The sequence below is a fragment of the Pan troglodytes genome, chromosome 12 (genome assembly GCF_028858775.2).
Source record: "Pan troglodytes isolate AG18354 chromosome 12, NHGRI_mPanTro3-v2.0_pri, whole genome shotgun sequence".
Lineage (NCBI taxonomy): Eukaryota > Metazoa > Chordata > Mammalia > Primates > Hominidae > Pan > Pan troglodytes.
The window spans coordinates 86069684-86091521 of NC_072410.2; the positions used below are offsets into that span (position 1 = coordinate 86069684).

The 21838-nt window shown below is 42.9% G+C and overlaps 1 protein-coding gene across 3 annotated transcripts in view; it reads right to left on the minus strand.

Annotated features, from left to right (window-relative positions):
* VIT (vitrin) overlaps positions 1-21838 on the minus strand; it is a 114312-nt gene that overhangs the window by 86622 nt on the left and 5852 nt on the right. For all 3 annotated transcript variants that reach the window (XR_010149152.1, XM_016948350.3, XM_016948349.3), the window contains exon 2: positions 10987-11056. Coding sequence is in view for 2 of the 3 variants with exons in the window: in XM_016948350.3 (XP_016803839.1) it covers positions 10987-11038 (52 nt within the window). In the remaining variant the exon portion in view is untranslated. The remainder of the gene's footprint in view (positions 1-10986; positions 11057-21838) is intronic.

Here is a 21838-nt window from a genome sequence, read left to right on the forward strand (position 1 = left end):
TTCCTGTACTCTGTCTTCCCTTCCACAGCAGGTTTCCAGATGGCCAATTTCCAAATAGCCAGAGAACTGCATGTGCATGTGTGTGCACCTATGTGTGTGCACGCTATATTTGTGTGCACCTATTGTGTGCACCCATGTGTGTGTGCATATGAGTGTGCCTGAGGGAAGGCTGAATGCAGGGAACATAAAAGCCTCAGAAGAGAGGCTGTCTGGGAAAGAAAGGCACAGAGAAAGGGGCTAGGGAGAAGAAGGAGACTCATCACAATGTCTGAGAAGTGACCTGAGTATTCCCTCCTAGTTCCCTGGCAGCCCTGGTTCTGTGTCCCATCGAGGCAACTGCAGATAGTTGAACTTCCTCCTTAGAAACAGGAGCAGAACCTCCAATAGCATTTGGACACCACTCTCCTTCAAGTATATCAATAGGTGAAGAAGGGAGAATTCTGTATCCTTTCTAATTTAAAGTCTGGTTCCTTTTCAAGCACATAAAATGAAATAGAGCTTTCTCAGACCTCGTGATGAGTCTCTCCTTCTTCTCCCCACCCCCTTTCTCCTTGCCTTTCTTTCCCAGACAGCCTCTCTTCTGAGGTTTTTTTTTGTTTTGTTTTTTGTTTTTTGTTTTTTTTTTTGAGACAGAGTCCCACTCTGTTGCCCATGCTGGAGTGCAGTAGTGTGATTTCGGCCCACTGCAAACTCCGCCTCCCGGGTTCAAGTGATTCTCCTACCTCAGCCTCCTGAGTAGCTGGGATTACAGGCGCCCGTCACCACACCTGGCTAATTTTTGTATTTTTAGTAGAGATGGGGTTTTCGCCATGTTGGCCAGGCTAGTCTCGAACTCCTGACCTCAGGTGATCCACCTGCCTCGGCATGGGCCACCACACCCGGCCTGAGGCTTTTTATATATTCTCTCCATTCATTAAAAAGTGAATGTTGGCTGTTTTTATTATTGAAAAAAATCATGTTCTTTGTAGAAAAACGTAAACAACACAAATGTGGATGAATACAAAAGTATAATATTTTCCAGTCTTTTTCTATATGTATACAGGTATTCATATGAATACCTTTAAACAAACATTTGATCCCTCATGTTTTTTACAATGTTTAATAACTTATTTCTACTTAATGATCTATATCGACATTTTTTCATGTCATTAAATGTTCTTTCTACAGTAATTTTAATTGCCTTCAAAGTATTGCACTATATGGATGTATCATAACTTAACCAAACTTTAATATAAATAGTGTAATCTTTGCATCGATCCATTATTTCCTTAAAATAAATTTCCAAATAGAATTTCTTGTCTGAAATGTATGCTCACTTAAAATTTTGATACATATTGTGAAAATTTCTGATAGCATTTTTTTTTTTTTTTTTTGAGACAGAGTCTCGCTCTGTCACCCAGGCTGGATTGTAGTAGTGCAATCTCGACTCACTGCAACCTCCACCTCCTGTTCAAGCGATTCTCCTGACCCAGCTTCCTGAATAGCTGGGATTATAGGTGGACACCAACACGCCTGGCTAATTTTTGTATATTACCAGAGACGGGGTTTCACCATGTTGGCCAGGCTGGTCTTGAACTCCTGACCTCAGGCGATCCTCCTGCCTCGGCCTCTCAAAGTGCTGGGATTACAGGCATGAGCCACTGTGCCCGGCGGGTGTGTTTGTTTTTAACTGAACACAGATCATCAATTTAGGTATAAATGGACTTAGGAGTTCTTGGATTGGCAATTATTTTTGAAGAAAAACGTGGCAATGCCACCAAGTGTTTAAAAAAACTTTTTATTTATCTTATGATTATTCAGCTACTATGGTCTCAATGTTTGTTTACCCACCCCCCCACCCCCCAACTAGAGTTCCTACATTGACATCCTAACCCCCAGTGTGATGATATTAGAAGGTGGAGCCTTTGGGAGGTCACAGGTCTTGACAGTGAGCCCTCATGATGGGATAAGTGCCCTTATAAAAGGGGCCCCAGAGAGCTAGTTTGCCTCTTCTGTCATGTGAGGACACAGCAAAAAGATGCCTCTCTAGGAACCAGGAAGCTGACCCTGACCAGACTCTGAATCCATCAGCACCCTGATCTTGGACTCCCCAGCCTCCACAACGGTTAGAAATAAACTTCTGTTTTTCTAAGCCACTCAGTCTATAGCAGTTTTGTATAGCAGACTGCATGAACTAAGACACTAGCTAACCTGTGCCAATGATGTGGCCATTGAATTATCTCCAATTTTGACTGTTAGCACTAGTTGAGGCCTGAGTAATTGACGTACCGTATCCTAGGAGAACAGAAACATGAAAGAGAACTGAGTGAGAACCAGAAGTCTAGCCAGGCAGAATGAAGGCAGACGTTTTTTAGGTGTATTTACTTCTGGGGTTTGAGTGGGTGTGAGTGTCCCGGAGGTCTAATTTTTATAGTAGCCTCTTGTCAATTAACTGTGCAAAGACCATGTTTTCACTTAATGCTCAAAAATAAATATCTATAATCCTATAATATTTTTAAAACAAGCACTAAATACATACATAGAAAGAAAATGAGCAAGGAGAGGGAGTAAGTGAAATAATAAATTTGGGTATCAATTTTTGTGGAAAACCAAAAACTGTTCTTGGCCTCTGTGCCTGAGGCAAGTGGCTTATAAGTCCTGGTATCATTAGGACTATAAATATTTTAGTAAGAACACCCCATCGTTTGCTTTTGGTTGCCCAAGACCTTTTAAGCTGAAAACATGCAGAGCTGGGTTCAGTTGAACAGCAGTAATTAATAAAGTCATTATCTTCGATGGCACAAATAGGCCCTCCCCTCAGCTTCTGTGCTTATAATTAAAGCTCCTCAGAAACCATTCCTCCAGGGGACGGCTGGTCTGCAAATGTGCTTGTGCCCTGGAGAAAGTCTTCACTCCTCCCCAGCAATCCCCTCTTGCTACATTGGAAATGGTAAATTGCATGTTGAAGTTGGGGAAGAGAAAAATCAGTCTTGTGTTCGTTTTCCTAGGACGCCTAGCAGAGCACCAGAATGGATGGCTGATGCCCACTTCAAAGTGCAAAGCCGCAGACAGGTCTGAGAGCCAGTCCCTGGGTGAGAGTAGTTGGCAATGGAGGCCATGCATGTCAAGAAAACTTGAAGAGAGTTAAGTCTGGAACCCCAAATTCCAAGGCAATCATGCAGCAATGCTTCTCAGCAATGCTTCTCAGTCCTTAAAAATCCAGTGTTCTCTGGCCAACATGGTGAAACCCCGTCTCTACTAAAAATACAAAAATTAGCCAGGCATGGTGGCTGGCGCCTGTACCCAGCTACTCGGGAGGCTGAGGTAGGAGAATCACTTGAAACCAGAAGGTGGAGGTTGCAATGAGCCGAGATCGCACCACTGCACTCCAGCCTGGGCAACAAGAGTGAAATTCTGTGGGAAAAAAAAAAAAAATTCCTGTGTTTCAGTTTTGAATAACATAAATAATCCCTCCCCTCCCCTCCCCTCTCTTTTCTTTTCTTTTCTTTCTTTTCTTTTCTTATCTTGCCCAGGCTAGAATGCAGTGGTATGATCACAGCGTACTGCTACCTTGAACTCCTGGGCTCAAGGGATCCTCCTGCCTCAACCTCCCAGATAGTTGGGCTTACAGACGTGTGCCACCGTGCCTGGCTACTTTTTTATTTTTTATAGAGACAGAGCCTCACTATGTTACCCAGGCTGTCTTTTCCTTCTTTAGTAGTGCCTGAAATGTTGAAGCATATTAAATACTAAAATTTCTCTTTCAGAAAAAAATTTCTCCCACTTCACTTTCTCCCTCTCTGATGTGACAAAAAGGACAGTTAAAATATTGATTTTTAAAATTTATTGTTTAATGCATAGAGAAAATATAAATGAATAAGCTTGAAACTATGTTTAATCTTGTTAATGTTAAAAATGCAAGCTAAAGCAAAATGAGGGGGTGTTTTCCTGTATCATGCTAGTAAATATGGAACATAAAATTATATTTAATCCTGGCAGGGATTTGAGATTAGGGCTTCCCTGAACACTGTTGGTGAAGTATAAGCAGGCAGGGCCATTCCGGAAAGCAATTTCAAGAGCCTTAAAAACTTTTATATTGTTTGACCTAGAAAACAAACTCCTAGGAATATATCCCAAGTTATAATCAGAGGTATAGACAAAGATTTATGTAAAAAAATGCTCATTAGAGCATTATTTCTAATGGATCTGGAAATAATAAAATGTTGAAAACACGCCAACAATAGGAAATCCTAGGCATTTATTACAAATGGTGTGTAGTAGAATATTAAATTACCTGTGAAGTGTTCAGCTCTAACCTTAAGAATGACTCTGACAAGGTTAAAATATATGCAGATAAATAACTGGAACAAATATACTAACATGTTAATAATGGAGGAATTATTATTTCCATTTTATGTTTTCTGTATTTTCCCCTTTTACATTTGTATTTAATATAAAATATATATTTTATATAGACATAATTTATATAATTAGAATCTTATATAAATGATAAATTGATATAATTACAAAAAACAATTATTTTTTAATCTGGTCATACTGAAATCATATAGATTTATAATAATGAAAATTGCTTTCTAAAATTATTGGCATGATTAATCTGTGCTCATGTTTTCCAGTTTTCCTGTCAGTAATGAATTGTAATCAGAATCCACATTATGTTCAAGAAAAGACATGAAATACCAGAACATCTAATCAATAATCAAATCAGTAGGTACTTACTGAATATTTGTGTACCTAAAACTTTTATAAACATGCCTCATTCTAGCCCATAAACTTCCTGTTAGATCTTTTTGGAGACCCTCTGTTTGCTAACATAGATAGTATCCACAATGCCTTCTTGAAAACCAATTTATAAGGCAGATCCTTTAAACATAGTTCAGGTTTCCCTGATGCTTTAATATAGGATTATATACTCAATGAAACATTTAGCATCAAATAAATCAGAACTTCATAGCAAAGCCATGACAGCTTATTCTCTACAATCACATAAATCATAAAATTATGCTTCAAATCATAGGATATTTAAAGCTAGGAGGAGCTTTGGAGGTCATCCTTTTTTTTATAGAAAGGAAACCAGAGCCAGTTTTAACCCCTTGGCTAATGCTGCAGTCGTTTGGGGGAAGAAGTTGGAACCAGAATGCGAGTTTGCTGGCTACAGTGTCGGCCTCTTTACTCCACTTGCTCCCTGTCAGAACACACGTGGATGATAAACAATACTCCAATGACAATGAGCAGTATAAAACTCTGCTCTATCATGCATTGAAACATATCTAAAGCAAGCATGCTACCTCTTAAATATATTAATTAAACACATTAAACACTTAATTGACATTAATTTAGAGAGCTTTTGAGGGATCCTTGGATGGCTCCAATACCTTAAAAATCCAGCGTCCTTAAGGACAATTATTTGTTTAGAAATATTTATTGAGTGCCTATGATATGTGGTGAGCACTAGAGATACAACACTGAGCACGACACAGCTCCCACCCTTAGTGAGTTAACAGATTTTGGAGACTCAGAAAAATGACAAGGTCAATATCTTGCAGCTATGGTGAGAATAAACACAGGACACCAAGGAAGTGCTTAGGAAGATGGCCCAACCTAAAGGGGGTGGAGGGAAGCTTCCTGGAGGATAGCATGGTTGGTGGGAGGAAGTGAGAGGAAGAGCATTCCAGGAAGGGGAACGGCATGTTCAAAGGCTTGTAGGTGAGAAATGATGCATTCCCCAGGGAAATCAGAAGTTCAGTGCCAGAGTGGGGGCTACGGTGAGTGACAAGAGCAGGGGAGGAGAGCAAGAGCCATATCAGGAAGGCTCCACAAGCAAGGCACTTGAAGAAACTTGCACTGCATCCTAAAGGCAAAGGGAAAACACTGAGTTTGCATGGAGAGCAAGAGTGGAGGTCAGATGTGGGCTTTAAGAGATTAATAGGGGTATGGTAGAAAATGAGGTAAAGGCGTAAGGATTTGGGGCAGGGAAGCCATCACAGCACCCAGAGGAGGGGTAGGGGGACTTAAGCAAATGGCCCTGAGGTGGAGACATGTGAGCAGAGGAGAGAGATGGCAGGGAGGCAGACACATGAGGACCTGGAGAGGGGACTATGTGAACGCAAGCCTCCTTGTTTTTCATTAATAGAGTGATTTATTATTCCCCCCAGCTTCATTAAGGTATAATTGACAAAAATCGTCTATATTTATGATGTTTTGATATATGTGTATGTTGTGAAATGATTAAATCAAGCTAATTAACATAGCCATCACCTCACATACTTAACAATTTTTATGTGTGTGGTGAGTACATTTTAACTCTACTCTCGTAGCAAATTTCAAGTAAACAATGCGGTTTTATAAGCTGTAGTCACTGTGCTGTACATTAGATCACCAGAACATATTCATCTTATAACTGAAAGTTTGTACCTTTTTTTTTTTTGAGATGGAGTCTCGCTGTTGTTGCCCGGGCTGGAGTGTAAAGGTGCAATGTCAGCTCACTGCGAGCTCTGCCTCCTGGGTTCCAGCAATTCTCTTGCCTCAGCCTCCCAAGTAGCTTAGATTACATGTGCCCGCTACCATACCTGGCTAATTTTTATATTTTTAGTAGAGATGGGGATTTTGCCATGTTGGCCAGGCTGATCTCAAACTCCTGACCTCAGGTGATCCACCCACCTTGGCCTCCCAAAGTGCTGGGATTACAGGCATGAGCCACCACTTCTGGCCTGAAAGTCTGTACTCTTTGACCAGCATCTCCCTATTTCCCTGGCTCCCCAGCCCCTGGAAACCATTGTTCTACTTTCTGCTTCCATCAGTTTGGCTTTTGTAGATTCGATACAGTATGTAAATGAAATCATACAGTATTTGTCTTTCTGTGCCTGGTTTATTTCACTTAGTATAACATCCTTTGGTACACTTACATTGTAAATGACAGGATTTCTTTTTTTTAAGGCAGAATAATATTCCATTGTATATGTACAGTGTGAGCTAAGGGCCCAATTACATTCTTCTGCGTGTGGATATATTATTTTCCCAATAACACTTATTGAAGAGGTTGTTCTTTCCCCATTGTGTGTTCTTGTCACCTTTGTTAAAAATCAGTTAACTATAAATGTGTGGGTTTCTTTCTGGGCTCTTTATTTTGTTTCATGGGTTTATATGTCTGGTTTTATGCCAGTAGCATGCTGTTTTGATTACTATAGCTTTGTAGTGTATTCGGATGTTGGGTATTTGATGCCTCCACCTTTGTTCTTTTTGCTCAGGATTGCTTTGGCCTTTTGGAATCTTTTCTGTTTCCATATGAATTTAGAATTTTTTTTCCAAATTTCTGTGAAAAATGCCTTCGGAATTTCAATAGGGATTCTACTGAGGATTGCATTGAAGAATCTGTAGCTTGCTTTGGATAGTATAGGCATTTTAACAATATTAATTCTTCCAATCCATGAACATGGAATATCTTTCCATTTATGTACGTCTTCTTTAATTTTCTGCATCTTTTTGTGTGTGTGTGTGAGTCAGGGCCTCACTCTGTCACCCATGCTGGAGTGCAGTGGCATGATCATGGCTCACTATAGCCTCAATCTCCCTGAGCTCAGGTGATCTTCCCACCTCAGACTCCCCAGTAGCTAGGACTACAGTCACATGCCACCACACCTGGATAATTTTTAAAATTTATTGGTAGATACAGGGTTTCTCCATGCTTTGCAAGCTGGTCTCAAACTCCTGGGCTCAAGTGATCTGCCCACTTCAGCCACGCAAGGTGCTGGGATTACAGGTGTGAGCCACTGTGCCTGGCCTCATCAATGTTTTATAATTTTCAATGCAGAGATCTTTCACTTCTATGGTTAAATTTATTCCTAAGTAGTTTTTTTTTGATACTATCGTAAATGAGATTGTTTCTTTTTCAGATAGTTCATTGTTAGTGTATAAAGGTGCTACAGATTTTTGTATGTTGATTTTGTATTCTATAACTTTACTGAATTCATTTATTAGTTCTAACAGGTTTTTGGTGGAGTCTTTAGGGCTTTCTGTATATAATATCATGTTATCTGCAGAGGAAATTTTATTTCTTTTTCACTTTGAATGTCTTTATTTCCTTTCCTTGTCTAATTGCTCTGGGTAGGACTTCCAGTACTATGCTGAACAGAAGTAGCAAGAGTAGGCATCCTTGTCTCATTTCTGATCTTAGAGGAAAAGCTTTTAGGTTTTCACCATTGATTATGATATTAGCTGTGGCCCTGTCATACCTGGCCTTTATTGTGTTGAGGTATAGGAGTCTCCTTTTTCTACTTTGATTTCTTGCTATCTGAATAAGCAAGCCAGAAGGGCAAGGGCAGGCTGAGAAAGGCAGGGGACAAAGGACAGCCAGATCTTCCTTTCTTGGTTCTGTGATGCTGGGAACATGCAGAAGGTGAAATGGCCTCAGTTTGTTTGTTTGTTTTATTTGTTCGACTAAACCCTATTCCTAACCTCTTGTCCCACCCTCAACCCATTCTTAAGTTAGAAACCTACTAACTTGTATGTTAGAATGAAAAGAGAGGTAGCCTCCCAAAGGGGCAAGGTAGAAATGAAGGACCTTGTGCTTTCAAGTTGTAGTTCCCCAGTGTGCTAGCCCATTTTTTTGTTTGCTAAAGCAAGCCAGGCATATACAGCCATTGTAGAGGCAGTGTTGGGATGGTTGACCCCTGGAACTTGCCCAGTCTCTGAGGATAATAGCAGTGGTTGGGGGAGGGCTCCTGGTCCAGGTACCTAGAAGTTCCTCAGGGCTTCTCATGGCCATCTGACAGGAGCCAGGGAATAGTGCCGCTGGCTCCTGAGAGTGCCTGCTATCCTTGAGGACCTATCCAAAGTGAAGAGAGGGCATTGTTTGTGGCCTTTTCTTTGGCTCCAGGAGAAAGTAGCTTACCTGAGAGACAAGTAGCTTGGACAGAGCTGCCCTAGGTCTCTGGCAGCCATGTTACATAGGGTTGGGTGATTAATAGCTCAAACATATAATTTGCAGGAAGCTCTGAGAAGATGAGTGACTTGACAAAATTGGCAAGTTGATGGTGGAGTCAGGACTAGAACCCATATCCTCCTTTTGACTCCTGGTCCAATACTCCTTCCACCATGCCTGGAGCCCCCTTGCCTTCCCAGCTGTATTACCTTCTTCTCTTCCAGTCCCCAGTTCTGCCAGGTACACACCCTCTGAACAGACCTTAAGCACTCTCATTATATTATGAGTTGAATTATGTGCCCTCAAATTTATATGTTGAAGACCTAAGCCCCCGTATCTTAGAATGTGACCTTATTTGGAAATGGGCTCATTGCAGATATAATGTTAAGTTAGGATGAGGTCATACTGGAGTAGGGTGTGCCTCTAATCCAATATGACTGATGTCATTATAAAAAGGGAAAATGTGCAGACAGACACAGCTACAGGGAGAATACCATGTGAAGATGAAGGCAGCGATCAGGGTGATACATGTACAGGCCAAAGAAACCCAAAGATTGCCAGCAAACAGCCAGAAGCTAGGGGAGAGACATGGAACAGATTCCTCCCTTGCAGCCTTCTGAAAGAACCAACCCTCTTGACACTGATTTTGGACTTCTAGTCTCCAGACGGTGGAGGGAATGGGTTTTCGTTGTCCTAATCCACCCAGATTGTGGTGTTTTGTTACAGCAGCCCTGGCAAACTAACTAACAGGCTGTCTGAAAGGCTTCTGTGCTCCTTCCTGGCAGTAGTTTCACAATGCTCCACAGGGTTACTCTACCTGATAAGGCACAGTGGGGCCAAGCTTAATGGAAGATTACCCTTGGGCTTGGCTCTGAACCCCTCAGCACTTCAGCTGAGCACTTCTAGTTGACCTACTGCTCTTCAAGGGCCTATCCAAGATTGCGTACTCTGGTGATAATGGATTCTTTTTTAAAAAATCATCTCTGGGCCGGGTGCGGTGGCTCATGCCTGTAATCCCAGCACTTTGGGAGGCTGAGGCAGGAGGATCACAAGGTCAGGAGATCGAGACCATCCTGGCTAACACGGTGAAACCCTGTCTCACACAGTGAAACCCCATCTCTACTAAACACACACACACACACACACACACACACATTAGCCGGGCGTGGTGGTGGGAGCCTGTAGTCCCAGGCTGAGGCAGGAGAATGGGGTGAACCCGGGAGGCAGAGCTTGCAGTGAGCCAAGATTGTGCCACTGCACTCCAGCCTGGGCGACAGAGTGAGACTCCGTCTCAAAAAAAAAAAAAAATCATCTCTGGCCGGGCGTGGTGGCTCACGCCTGTAATCCCAGCACTTTGGGAGGCTGAGGTGGGCGGATCACGAGGTCAGGAGTTCAAGACCAGCCTGGCCAGCATGGTGAAACCCCGTCTCTACTAAAAATGCAAAAATTAACCAGGCATGGTGGCATGCACCTGTAATCCCAGCTACTTGGGAGGCTGAGGTGGGAGAATCGCTTGACCCTGGGAGGCAGAGGTTGCAGTGAGCCAAGATCACTCCACTGCCTTCCAGCCTGGGTAAGAGAGTGAGATTCTATCTCAAAAAAAAAAAAAAAAAAAAAAAAAATCATCTCTAAAAGCGTGAGTTGCTAATGCTATAGGTAGAGCCATGTCAGCGGTAAGAATTTTTGTTCATTTGTTTGCAAAATTAAGAAATAAGAAGATCCTTAAATTTACAATCTGCAAATATGCTGTATCTGAAATACTTGCTAATTGCTGAGGAATACACAAGCTAGGTGTGTGTATGTGTGTGTGCAATAGGTAATATACCAAGACATATATGTAATATATATACAGTATTTGCTTTACATAAAAACACATACACATGCATCCTGAATTTGATCTTTGCTTAACATTCTTACTTAAAACATCTCTTCAAAATGTTTCTTATAAAATGATACACTGTATTGCTTATATGTTCTGTCTTGGTTTAAAACTTTTCTTGGCTAGATTCTTTGGATCTTAGGAAAATTTTAAAAGGGTATCCAGATACACATATAAAAGTACTTACCAAGGAACATTTCAATAACAGATGCCTTCATAGTGAGAACAACAGTCCTCATAAATATCAGAATGACACCCTGGAGAGAAAGAAACAATAACATCATCATATTTCAGCCAGGGGTTCTGATTTGGATGCACAGAGTGTGTGGGGATGGACTGCATCATTTTGCATTGCCCTCTGGAGTCTTACGATTCCAGGCTATAGATTTCCATAAGCAGCACATAATGATGTCAGTGGCTGGCCTTGCTGGTACCCAGAGATGCTACTCTCAGTTAGAAAGCCCATTCTGGCCACCAGCCTCCAATTCTTCAAATATTTGATGTTTACTTAGAACTGAAGAGGAAATAACTCTACAATTTTGAGAATATGTCCAAGTAGTCTTCTAATTAGGATGAAAGCCACATTTATGGCATTCAGAAAACATATTTAGATTACAATTATTAATACTTCACTATTCATTCGATAAATATTTATTAAACTCCTATTACATGGCTACGTTTTGTTAGAAAGTGCTAAAAATTGAATTAAAAAACAATTCTCACCCTTGAAAGACTTACAGTTTAATATAGGTGGAAAAACATAAGTGGACACAAATAACCATGTTAAATTGCAAAACAGAATGTTAAGGCCTCGTAAGAGAGTATAAGGGAAGTTTGTAGAGCAGTGGTTCTCAAACTTTGCTGCATATTATTTAATAGTATCACCTGGGAGTTTAAAAAAATTCTGATGCCCAAGCTGTACCCCAGACCAATTGAATAAGTCTCTCTTGGGTTGGGGTCTAGTTAATTAAGTTTTTAACAACTTCTCGAGTAAATCCAACATACACCCAAGTTTGAGAACCAGTGGTTTTGAGTCGGGCTTCTTAAATTTTTTTTTTTTTTTTTTTACACGTAGTCCCTCTCTGTCACCCAGGCTGGAGTACAGTGGTGTGATCTCGGCTCACTATAACCTCTGCCTCCCGAGTTCAAGCAATTCTGTGCCTCAGCCTCCCAAGTAGCTGGGATTACAGGCATGTGCCACCATGCCTGGCTGAGTTTTGTATTTTTAGTAGAGACTGGGTTTCACCATCTTGGCCATATGGTCTTGAACTCCTGACCTTGTGATCCACCTGCCTCGGCCTCCCAAAGTGCTGGAATTATAGGCATGAGCCCCTGAGCCCAGCTGGCTTCTTAAATCTTAATGTGTTTGCTCATCACCTGGGGCTCTTGTTGAAGTGCAGGTTCTAATCCAGTAGGTGTGGGGTAGTGCTAGAGAGTCCCCAAGGGCCAGAAATTTTAGAAGGAGAGAGACTATGGCAGCCATGGGAATAAGAGAAAGCCTCATAGAGATGGTAGCAACTGGGTCAACTTTGAAGAATGAACAGACTTTGAACATGCAGAAATAGGAGAGAAGTGGCTCCAAGTGGGGGAACAATGCCAACAGAGACCCAGATGCTGGAGAGTGCAATAGATATGAAAATGCTGATGATCTATAAGGGAGTTTCTCATCTTTCTCTTAAGGCTATGATGACACTGCCAAAGGTTTGCTGATACTGCTATTAATTGAGTATATTCTGTGCATTCTGTATTGTTTTGAATCCACACAATACGTCACCATGGTAGGTTTTATGATCCTCATTGAACAGATGAGGAAACTAAGACTTAGAGAAGTTAAATGTCATAACCGTGGTCCAAGGTGGTGAATAGGATTGGAATGGAGGTAAAAGTGGGTGGAGGAATCTGCCCTGGGCACAGGCAATAAGGGAGAAGTTTGTGGAGAATGAAAAGACTTAAAGTTGGTCTGCTTTTTATTATCCTTATGAGCTAACAATTTTAAACAATGTCAATGGTAGTAAAACACTCCTCCCCTCTGGACAGATGGCTTCCACTATATCCCCCCTCCCTCCAGTGCCATGGTTGTGTGGCCCAAAGCTGGCATTCATAACTCTACCCTCTGCTGTGTTCAGTGGTGTACTGGTTAAAAAAAACAAGAGATAAAAGCCCTGATCTGCAGAGCTTGTCGATTTCTGTGGTAGCAAATCCTCCTACCATGGCTGATTTTGAAGCCGCCAAAGTAACATCACTGAATGGAGATCTAGAAGGAGATAATCACAATCTAGTACTAGCTAGGCCCAGTATAAGCTTCTATCCAATATTTGATACACTGCTATGCATATTTATTAATAAAAAGCAATTATTAGATTATGGGTTGAGATAATATACAAGTACTCAATGCAATTAACTTAAAGTTGTTTAGTATATGAAAGCTTTATTACAAGCAATTAAATTAAACAGCAAGAGTAACCCCAAACAGAACTGATCACTTTGTTATTTTCCAACAACAATTGCAATGTGTTAAATTTCCCAATTAAGGTAGCTGGCCACTGGTTACGTCTTTAGCTTCAAAATAAAAACAAAATCACATTACAATCTGTTTGGCAACTTGGTGTTTAAGTAGCCAGATTGTATTTTGGAAATAGTGTGATAACAGGTACTTTTTTTGTTTTTTATTAACTTGAGAAACTCCAGAACAATTTATGTATCTTCAAGCCTGAGTGTTTAACTTTCCTATTGGATAAATGCAGTATGCCAAGTTGTCCTATTGGACCCACCTATGCAGCCCCATTAATTGGCTGTTACCACTCAAGACTGCAGATTTCATCTGAGTTATCCTTGACTTCTCTTTCTCTTTCTCTTACACCCCACATGCTCTCCACCAGCCAATCCTGTTGGCGCTGTATTCAAAGTCTATCCAGAAACTGACCATTTCTCAGCATCTCAGCATTACCAATGCCATCTGTGGTAGGTTCTGGCCTGTGCCACCTAGATTATTGCAATTAGCCTCATAACTAGGCGGTTCCCTTCTGCCTTTGTCCTCTGCAGTCCACAGAGCAGCCAGCATGATCCTATTCAAAGTAAATTGGTTCATGGCATTTCTCGGCTGACACTCCACAGTGGCTCCCCATCTTACTCAGAAGAAAAGCCGAAGTCTTTACAAGTGGCTCAAGACCCTGCTTGATTTGGCCTCCGTCGACCCTTCTGTTCTCATTTCTCACGATTCTCCTGCTCAGTTAGTAATCTTCAGCCACACCAGCCTCTTGGCTGTTTCTGGAACACCTCTTACCTCAGGGTCTCTGCACTTGTTGTACTACCTTTTCCTCTGGCTGGATGCCATTCCCCTGGATAAGCACATGACTTGCTCCCTCATTTCTTTCAAATCTTTGCTTAAATGTTACCTGTCATGAGACATTCCCTAGTTATCCAATTTAAAATCACAATCCTCCTCCCACCTCACCCACCACCAATGAATATACCCTATCCCTTTCCTACTGTCTTCTTCTCCATTGACTTATCACTTCCACCACCAAATTTAGCAGTGATTCAATTAACATAAACCAGATAGAGTCTGCAGAGCTTCATTATATGTGGTCTGTTAGGAAGACAACATATACAGACAATGTTGATCTCAAATGGGAAGCTGCAGCAATCTCCTAATTCACTCTTGCTCATTGCTCCAGGTCACTCTCTCTTTCAGTTGGAAAGGATCATCTTCCTAAAGCACAGGTCTGATTGTGCATTCACCTGTTCAGAATTCTTCTTCATAGTCCACTCATTCTCTACAGAATAAAGCTCAAATTCCTTAGTGAGGCATTACAAACTCTTCATGAAATGGCCTGCCTTCCCTTTCAACACCACCTCACTGCAATTCTCCTGAGTAATCCTCTCTTTTGACCCCAGCACACCTGGGCTTTTGGTCTTTTCTCCACACTCTGCATGTCAGTACCTTGGCTCACATTCACATTATTGTTCTATCTGGACTACTTTACCAACCCTCACCACAAACCCATCCATCTTTCAAGCTTCAGCTCCTGGGCCACCTCTTCTATATAAATCGCCCTGATTTCCTAAAAGCAAAATTCATCTTCTTTCATGCATCCATTAATCATTAAAAAACAAAAGTATACGTACTATGTGCCAGGCAGAAACAAGATGCAGGTCCTGGCATCAAGTTGCTTTGAGTCTTCCTGCGGGAGACTGGCATGCATGCATCATAAGTAACATTTGCTGAACATATACTAAGTGTCAGTAATATATTAACTCATTTAATCTTCACAACAACCTGATGAGGTAGAGACTATTTCTTGCCTTCATTTTAGAGGTAAGGAATTGGAAGCACGCAAAGGTTACGGACTTTCCAAGGCTAGGAAGAAGAGGAGCTGGATTCAAACATTCTAAGTCCAGAAGCTCTGCATTTCTCCCCTTGCCATAGCTGTTTCATAGTACGTGCACTTACTCCATCTTCATTCTAATTTAATTGACCTGAGTTGACATCGATATTGTTTTATTTATTTATTTCTGAGACGGAGTTTCGCTCTGTCACTCAGGCTGGAGTGTAGTGGCGTGATCTGGGCTCACTGCAGCCTCCACCTCCCGGGTTCAAGCGATTCTCCTGCCTCAACCTCCCAAGTAGCTGGGATTACAGGCATCCACCACCATACCTGGCTAATTTTTGTATTTTTAGTAGAGATGAGGTTTCACCATGTTGGTCACGCTCGTCTCAAACTTCTGACTTCAGGTGATCTGCCCGCTTCGGCCTCCCAAAGTGCTGGGATTACAGGTGTGAGTCATTGTGCCTGGCCCAATATTGTTTTAAAGCTTTCTAGGTGACTCTACTGTGCAGACAGCATTGGGAACCTCTGCTGCTAGGGGTGCAGTGATGGCAAAAGGGTGGATGGGCACATACGCCTGAAACGTGGGGACTGGGAGGGGCTCGAATTTCTTTAATTGGCAGGTTGGAAAACAATGAATGAGTGAACAGGAAAGGACAGGACTCAGCGACAGAGGAGCTTCAGAACTGGGAGTTGTTCAGCCAGGCTGGGAGAGGAATCAGACTGTCAGAGAGGGATGAAGGGCCATGTCAGCCTTGAATGTCATGCCTAAAGAATGTGGAACTGATCCTTTAGGCAACAGGGAGACATGGAGGGCTTAAAAATTACTTTTGCATTCATCATTTTTAATAAGCCCCCTAGAGGCTTACTTGAGCCACTCGCTTGGAAAAAAATCTGCCCTAGCAGACATGTAGGATTTATGTAATGTTGGTGTTTGTCTGATCTACAGTGCTACATCGGGGAGCACCCAACCATACTCTTTGTCCATGAGGTAGAAAGAGCCAGTATCCATCTGGAAACATTTACGAGTTATAAGAGGCTTGTGCTATGTTTCCAAAATGCCAAAAATCCCTTGAGGACAGACATCTCTGAATGGGGAGAGGCCACATCTGCAGCCTTGCTTTCTTCATCTCTGCCTGACCGTAAAGCCTCCTCCGCTTGTCAGCGGATGTGGGTTGATCTGGTGAGGACGGGAAAAGGAAGCTGGCACTAGGTGGGGGGTGTGGAGGTCCTTTACAATGTGGTGGTGGCCTCTATCTGTTCATAAACCTTCATACAGATGTATTCCTCTGGCTGAGGTCTGAAACACTGCATTTCCTGTTGCCACAACACCAGCAGCCACCTTAGGGTCATCACTACAATCCCCCAGGATTCTGTGAAAGAGAGAGAGAGTGCCAGAGGGGACAGTAGTTTTTCTTTCTTTCTTGATTTTTCTTCTCTTCCCAATTCTTCTTTACTTCCCTTTTTTTTTTCCTAAAGAAATTCCGGCAGAAAATGTGAGCCAAGTAGGTAAGGAAGGCAGGGGAAATTTTGTCTTTTCTCAATATGGTGGTTCCTAAGAATGCACAAGGCTATTGAAGATATACTCTGAGTCAGGCTACGTGGACTGGATGGACACTGTTGGTGGCCTACGCAGAGCATCGTTTTCCCTTTCCTCCTTCCTAACAGAATCCCGATTTGGTAAAGGAAATCAGTGCAGCCCAGCCACTGAGAGGAAGCGGGTCCATCCACAGCTCCTGGGCGGATGCCAATTCGAGGCATAAGGCAAGGATGGTTAAACATCCCCGCTTGCTGGCAATTGCTCCAGGCTTGGGCCCATCAGCACCAGGCCCTTGCCAGGTGATCATACTAGTTACTAGTCCAGGTGGGCTGTGTCCTGGGTTGTAACAGGCAGAATGGAAGGACCTGAAGCCTGTGTTTTTTGGGGAGAGGGTGCCTCTCTTGTTGGAAATGAACAAGGGGGCAGGTTGTTGGGGGTCTGCTGGCTGCCATCTTGTGACCACGAGAAAAGTCCAGCCGAGGAAAATGCTAACTCGAGGGGAGGAGGGCAGCCAGGCAAATCACAGAGAAATGAGTCAGAGCTATGATTTGTCTTGTGCCTGGGGGCTGGGCCTGCCCCTGGACTGTCTGTTATGTGAGATAATACATTTCCCTTTCACTTGGCTGGCAGCTGAAAAATTATTCCTAACTGCTACCTAACTCGCAGTGGCCGTCCATACAGTGGTTTTAACTAGAGAAGGCTATAATAATAGGGGTTTATACCAGAGTCTGCAGAGAGTTTTCTCACTAAACTGTTTTCTCATTTGAACCACCAAAGAGCCCCTTGAGGAGGTGAAATGGACATTATAATTCCTATAATTCAGAGCAGGGAAGTGACTTGGCCAAAGTCACAGAGCCCAGGTCTCCAACTTAATATTGCGCACTTTCTACCCTGCCAACTCCTCACACGGTTGTCACTGTAAGTTTCAAATGATTCTATGATCTGTAATGCTATAATAAAATAAAAATGCCACTCTTCATTTGCATAGTACTTTTCATTTTTCAAAGCCTGGTTACATCTACAACTGAAGCAGCTCAATTATTATTGTCAGCTGCAGAGATGACAGTCACTGAAATGTAAATGACTCAGCTGGTCAAAAGCTTGTGATCTAGCAAAAAAAGAAACTGAAGCCAATTGAGGTCTCCCCTGGGATTTTGGAATCGGGATTCTGAAAGCTTCAGAAGCTGTGAGCGCCAAGTTGCAGGTCATATGGGGCCCTGAATAAGATGTATAAGAGGACGGCAGAGAGAGATGGAGAGAATAAGTGTGTGGCCCTGGGAGGAGCAGGGGGAGAAGATCCCTTCATTTCTCACCACTTTCCAGGTTCTATTTCCAGTCTGAAGAAGGTCCAGCTGGACTCTGTCTCCTGTGCATGATATTGATGTTTTTGGGCCTTTGACTTGAGCCAGTTTAAGTTGGTTTCTGTTTCCTGCAGCTTTAATTAAAACCCTTTTCATATTTATTGTTCTAGTTATGTCCTGTTCCCCTGAAATGATCAGTAGTAAAATGAAAACACTCAAAATGAAAAGAACACATGTGCTTGTCTTTTGGTAGCATCAAAGCAGAAGGTCCCTAGAGAGGCTGCGCCAACCCTGAAGCCAAGCTCTGGGAAGAAGTGTGGCAAGAAATCCTGTGAGCTGTCGCAGCCACTGAGAAGGTCCAGGATAATCAGGAAATAAAAAGTGGAAGTGGGTGACCTTGAAACCATGCTGTCAGAATGTTGCTGTAGAGTTTCCTCATATATTTATGACAGTAGTTCACAACCAGAGGTGATATGGTCCTGCAGGAGACATATAATAGTGTTTGGAGACTTTTTGGGTTGTCACAACTTTGACAAGAGAGGGGGATGCCGCTGGCACCTAGTGGGTGGAGGCCAGAGTAGAGATACTGCTGACCATCCTGCAATGCCCAGGACAGCCTCCACAACAAAGAAGCGCTCAGCCCCACAGGCCAATAGCGCCAGGGCTGAGAAACTGATTTATGAGAATGTTTATTTCTTGATGTATTTATGAGAACGTTATGCTTACTGACATTCCAATCTAGGAACTTCCCATAAATATTCTATGTACTTTTGTGATAACTAGAATGTGTATCCCCTTCTCCAGGATCACCTTTCACCACCAATAGTTAGAGAAAATCCTGCAGCAAAGATGTTTCCTCATGGGCAGTTGGGTGGGGTTTAAGACCTCATCCATGTACACAGCTGATGTATGCCTGTGCCATTAGGTTCATTGATTCATGTGGCATGTTTCTACATGTCAGAAAACCAAAAAGGGAAAGCCTTTTTTGGTCGTGTGTTTCAGATGGTTATTTTGTACTGTGTTAGGAACCTGACATATGGTAATGCTTACCACATCCACAAAGGCTTCGACCAATGGTGATTTCTAGAGACACTGCAAACAGTAATTACATTTCTGAAGTGGTAGTTTAGATCTTATATTGCCAGTGGGAAAAAATACTAGTTTGCAGGCATGCCCCAAATGAGCTCTAAAGAACCCCTTCCAAGAGTTATTTATCCTGTGTAATGGAAAGGGGCACGAAGATCAGTAAATCTAAAGGAAAGAGGCTAGGACCTCAAAAAGACGAGGGTGGGCCATGATTGCTCCTCTTAGTTACCCTGGAAACCATGAGTGGTTTAAAGATTCTCATGAAGCTTTGGAAGATGAGTTTCTGTCATCACAAACTTCTTTGCCTAATGTGTTTGACACTGTGGATTAGCCTTGCCTCCTCCCCGTTCTTCCCTTTGGGCTTTGAGGTTTGTAGTTGCCAAAGGGCCGTCTACTGTGAATTTGGAGCTGGGTGTTTGGTTCTGCTCAACTATGATCCCTAGAGCCTGGACTAGCCTGAACACTGTGTGCTTTTTGGTCTGCCTTCAATTCTGAAGCACAGCAAAACATTCTCAGGTCCGGCAAAACTTTCCAGCTGAGATAGGAAGGAAGATGAGGGTGCGTCTGCAAGATCCACACCCTCCCCTCTGCTGCTCGGTAGAGAATGGGCTCCTCTCAGATGACAGAGTTCTGAGAGGCAGACATAGAGCTGCCTCTCAGAAGCACATTCTTGAATCCCAGCAACCAGAGACCTGGGTAAAATGGAGGGTGTGGAGGATGGTGTCTGTGGCTCAGGAATTGAGGGCTGTGGAGGATTAAGCCTCAGGAATTTCCAGGGACCAGTAGAAACAGAGTCATTTAGAAGCAGGAGACCCAGCTCTCCAAAGGCAGCCACCAAATGTCCTACTTCAGAGGCCTTCCTGGGAACAATCCCTGCTCTGAAGGAGCCCTCAGACTCTCCTGCAGGGGCCCCTGACTATTTTGGCCTGGATATATAGCGGCCTGTTAAATGAGATGGGATTGATCCCTTTGCTCTTCTTCCTGGGAAGTTTTAGAAGTGTAGAGTTCATGCCCATAGTAATAACTATCATTTACTACATGTTTCCTATATGCTGCACACGGTACACAGGTGATTTTACTTAATTGTCATGGTGATCCTATTGGGTAAGGACTATTGCGCCCATTCATCAGAGCAGGAAATTGAGACTTAAAGAACTTTAATAAACTGCTCAAGCTGGCCGGGAGTGGTGGCTCATGCCTATAATCCGAGCACTTTGGGAGGCCGAGGTGGGTGGATCACCTAAGGTCAGGAGTTCGAGACCAGCCTAGCCAACATGGTGAAACCCCAGCTCTACTAAAAATACAAAAATTAGCCAGGCATGGTGGCGTGCACCTGTAATCCCAGCTACTCCTGAGGCTGAGGCAGGAGAATCAATCAAACCCCGGAAGGCAGAAGTTGTAGTGAGCCGAGATCGTACCACTGCACTCCAGCCTGGCGACAGAGCAAGACTCCAAAAAAAAAAAAAAAAAAAAAACCCCAAACAAACAAACAAAAAAACTTGCCCAAGCTTATAGAATAAATATGTAGCAGAACCAGAATTCTATCCCAAACCTCAAACACTGAACTCCATTTAACATCTAATTTTCCCACTGTACAAGATGATTTTATCTTTGTTTTTACCTTGGTGCCAATATCCCAGGCTTTTTGAGATACTTTGCTGACAATTGTTAAAACACACACTGTAAAGTACATACCTTCTATAATAAAGTGATCTTAGTTACAAGGTTAAGTGATTTTTCAAGCGTCATATTTGAGCCTGAACTCACTCACAACTCTGTCTCACACACAAACGTTATTTAGGGTAGAATGATGCACCAGGCATATTTTTAAGTGTAACCAGGCATAACACACCCATCTAAGTAAACATTTGAGTGTATTGTAATTGACTGTGTAATGGGATGTTAAAATAAGATGATCCTTTGGTCTTAGTTTCGGTTGAGGCCTCAAGACAATAGGTGCCAACCACTTCCATGTTCCAAAGTGGTCTCTTTGAAGCTCCTCTCACTATTGCCTGAAGTGGGCTGGGTGTGGGGGGGTGGGGGTGGGGGAGCCACCTGCTCCTCTTCTGCATCTAGGTAGGGGAAAGAGGAGGGAAAATGCCTACAACTTGTCTTTAAGAAGTTTTTGCTCTCTGATCTCTGACTCCCTCTCTCAGCTTCTGCAACCTCTTGCATGGAGAGGTCATCAGCCAGAGATCTTGGTTCTCAATCAGCTCCTTTGAAAAGACAGCTTGGATGCCCAGTAACCCAATTTGAAGTGGCTGAGTAGTTGTGTCTCTGGAGCTGATGTCTGCCTCCGTGGACTTGGTGTCTGTCCCTTGATTAAGTCCTCTACAGGAGAGGGGAAGAGCTTGTGGCAATCAGGACTCTCTGTGTGACAGAGTCAGCCTGGGGTTGTTTTAGCTCTGGTCTGAGTCAGGTGCATGGAGGGCTGAGGAGCCTAGGCAGAAAGCAGCCAGACAGAGCTTACCAGTTGCCCAAGGGCTGAGGGAGGAACTGTAAACCCCCAGACAGAACGGATTTATTTCATAACGTCTAGGGAACTACAGGTGAGGAATCCCCAACGCAGTAGGGGAGGGTATCTTCACAGCACCCATAGACATGCCCTATGGGAACAGGAAGCAGCTGTAAACCCCTGTGAAGCTCAGGGAACCTGGATGCTGGCTCACAACAGTACCAACTAGTGAGGCCTGTCCCTGCCTCTCACCTTTCCTCCCTGTACCCACTTCAACTCTGGACATGAAGAGACTACCGTTGGTGGCCAAGGGGAAGAGAGGTAAAGGC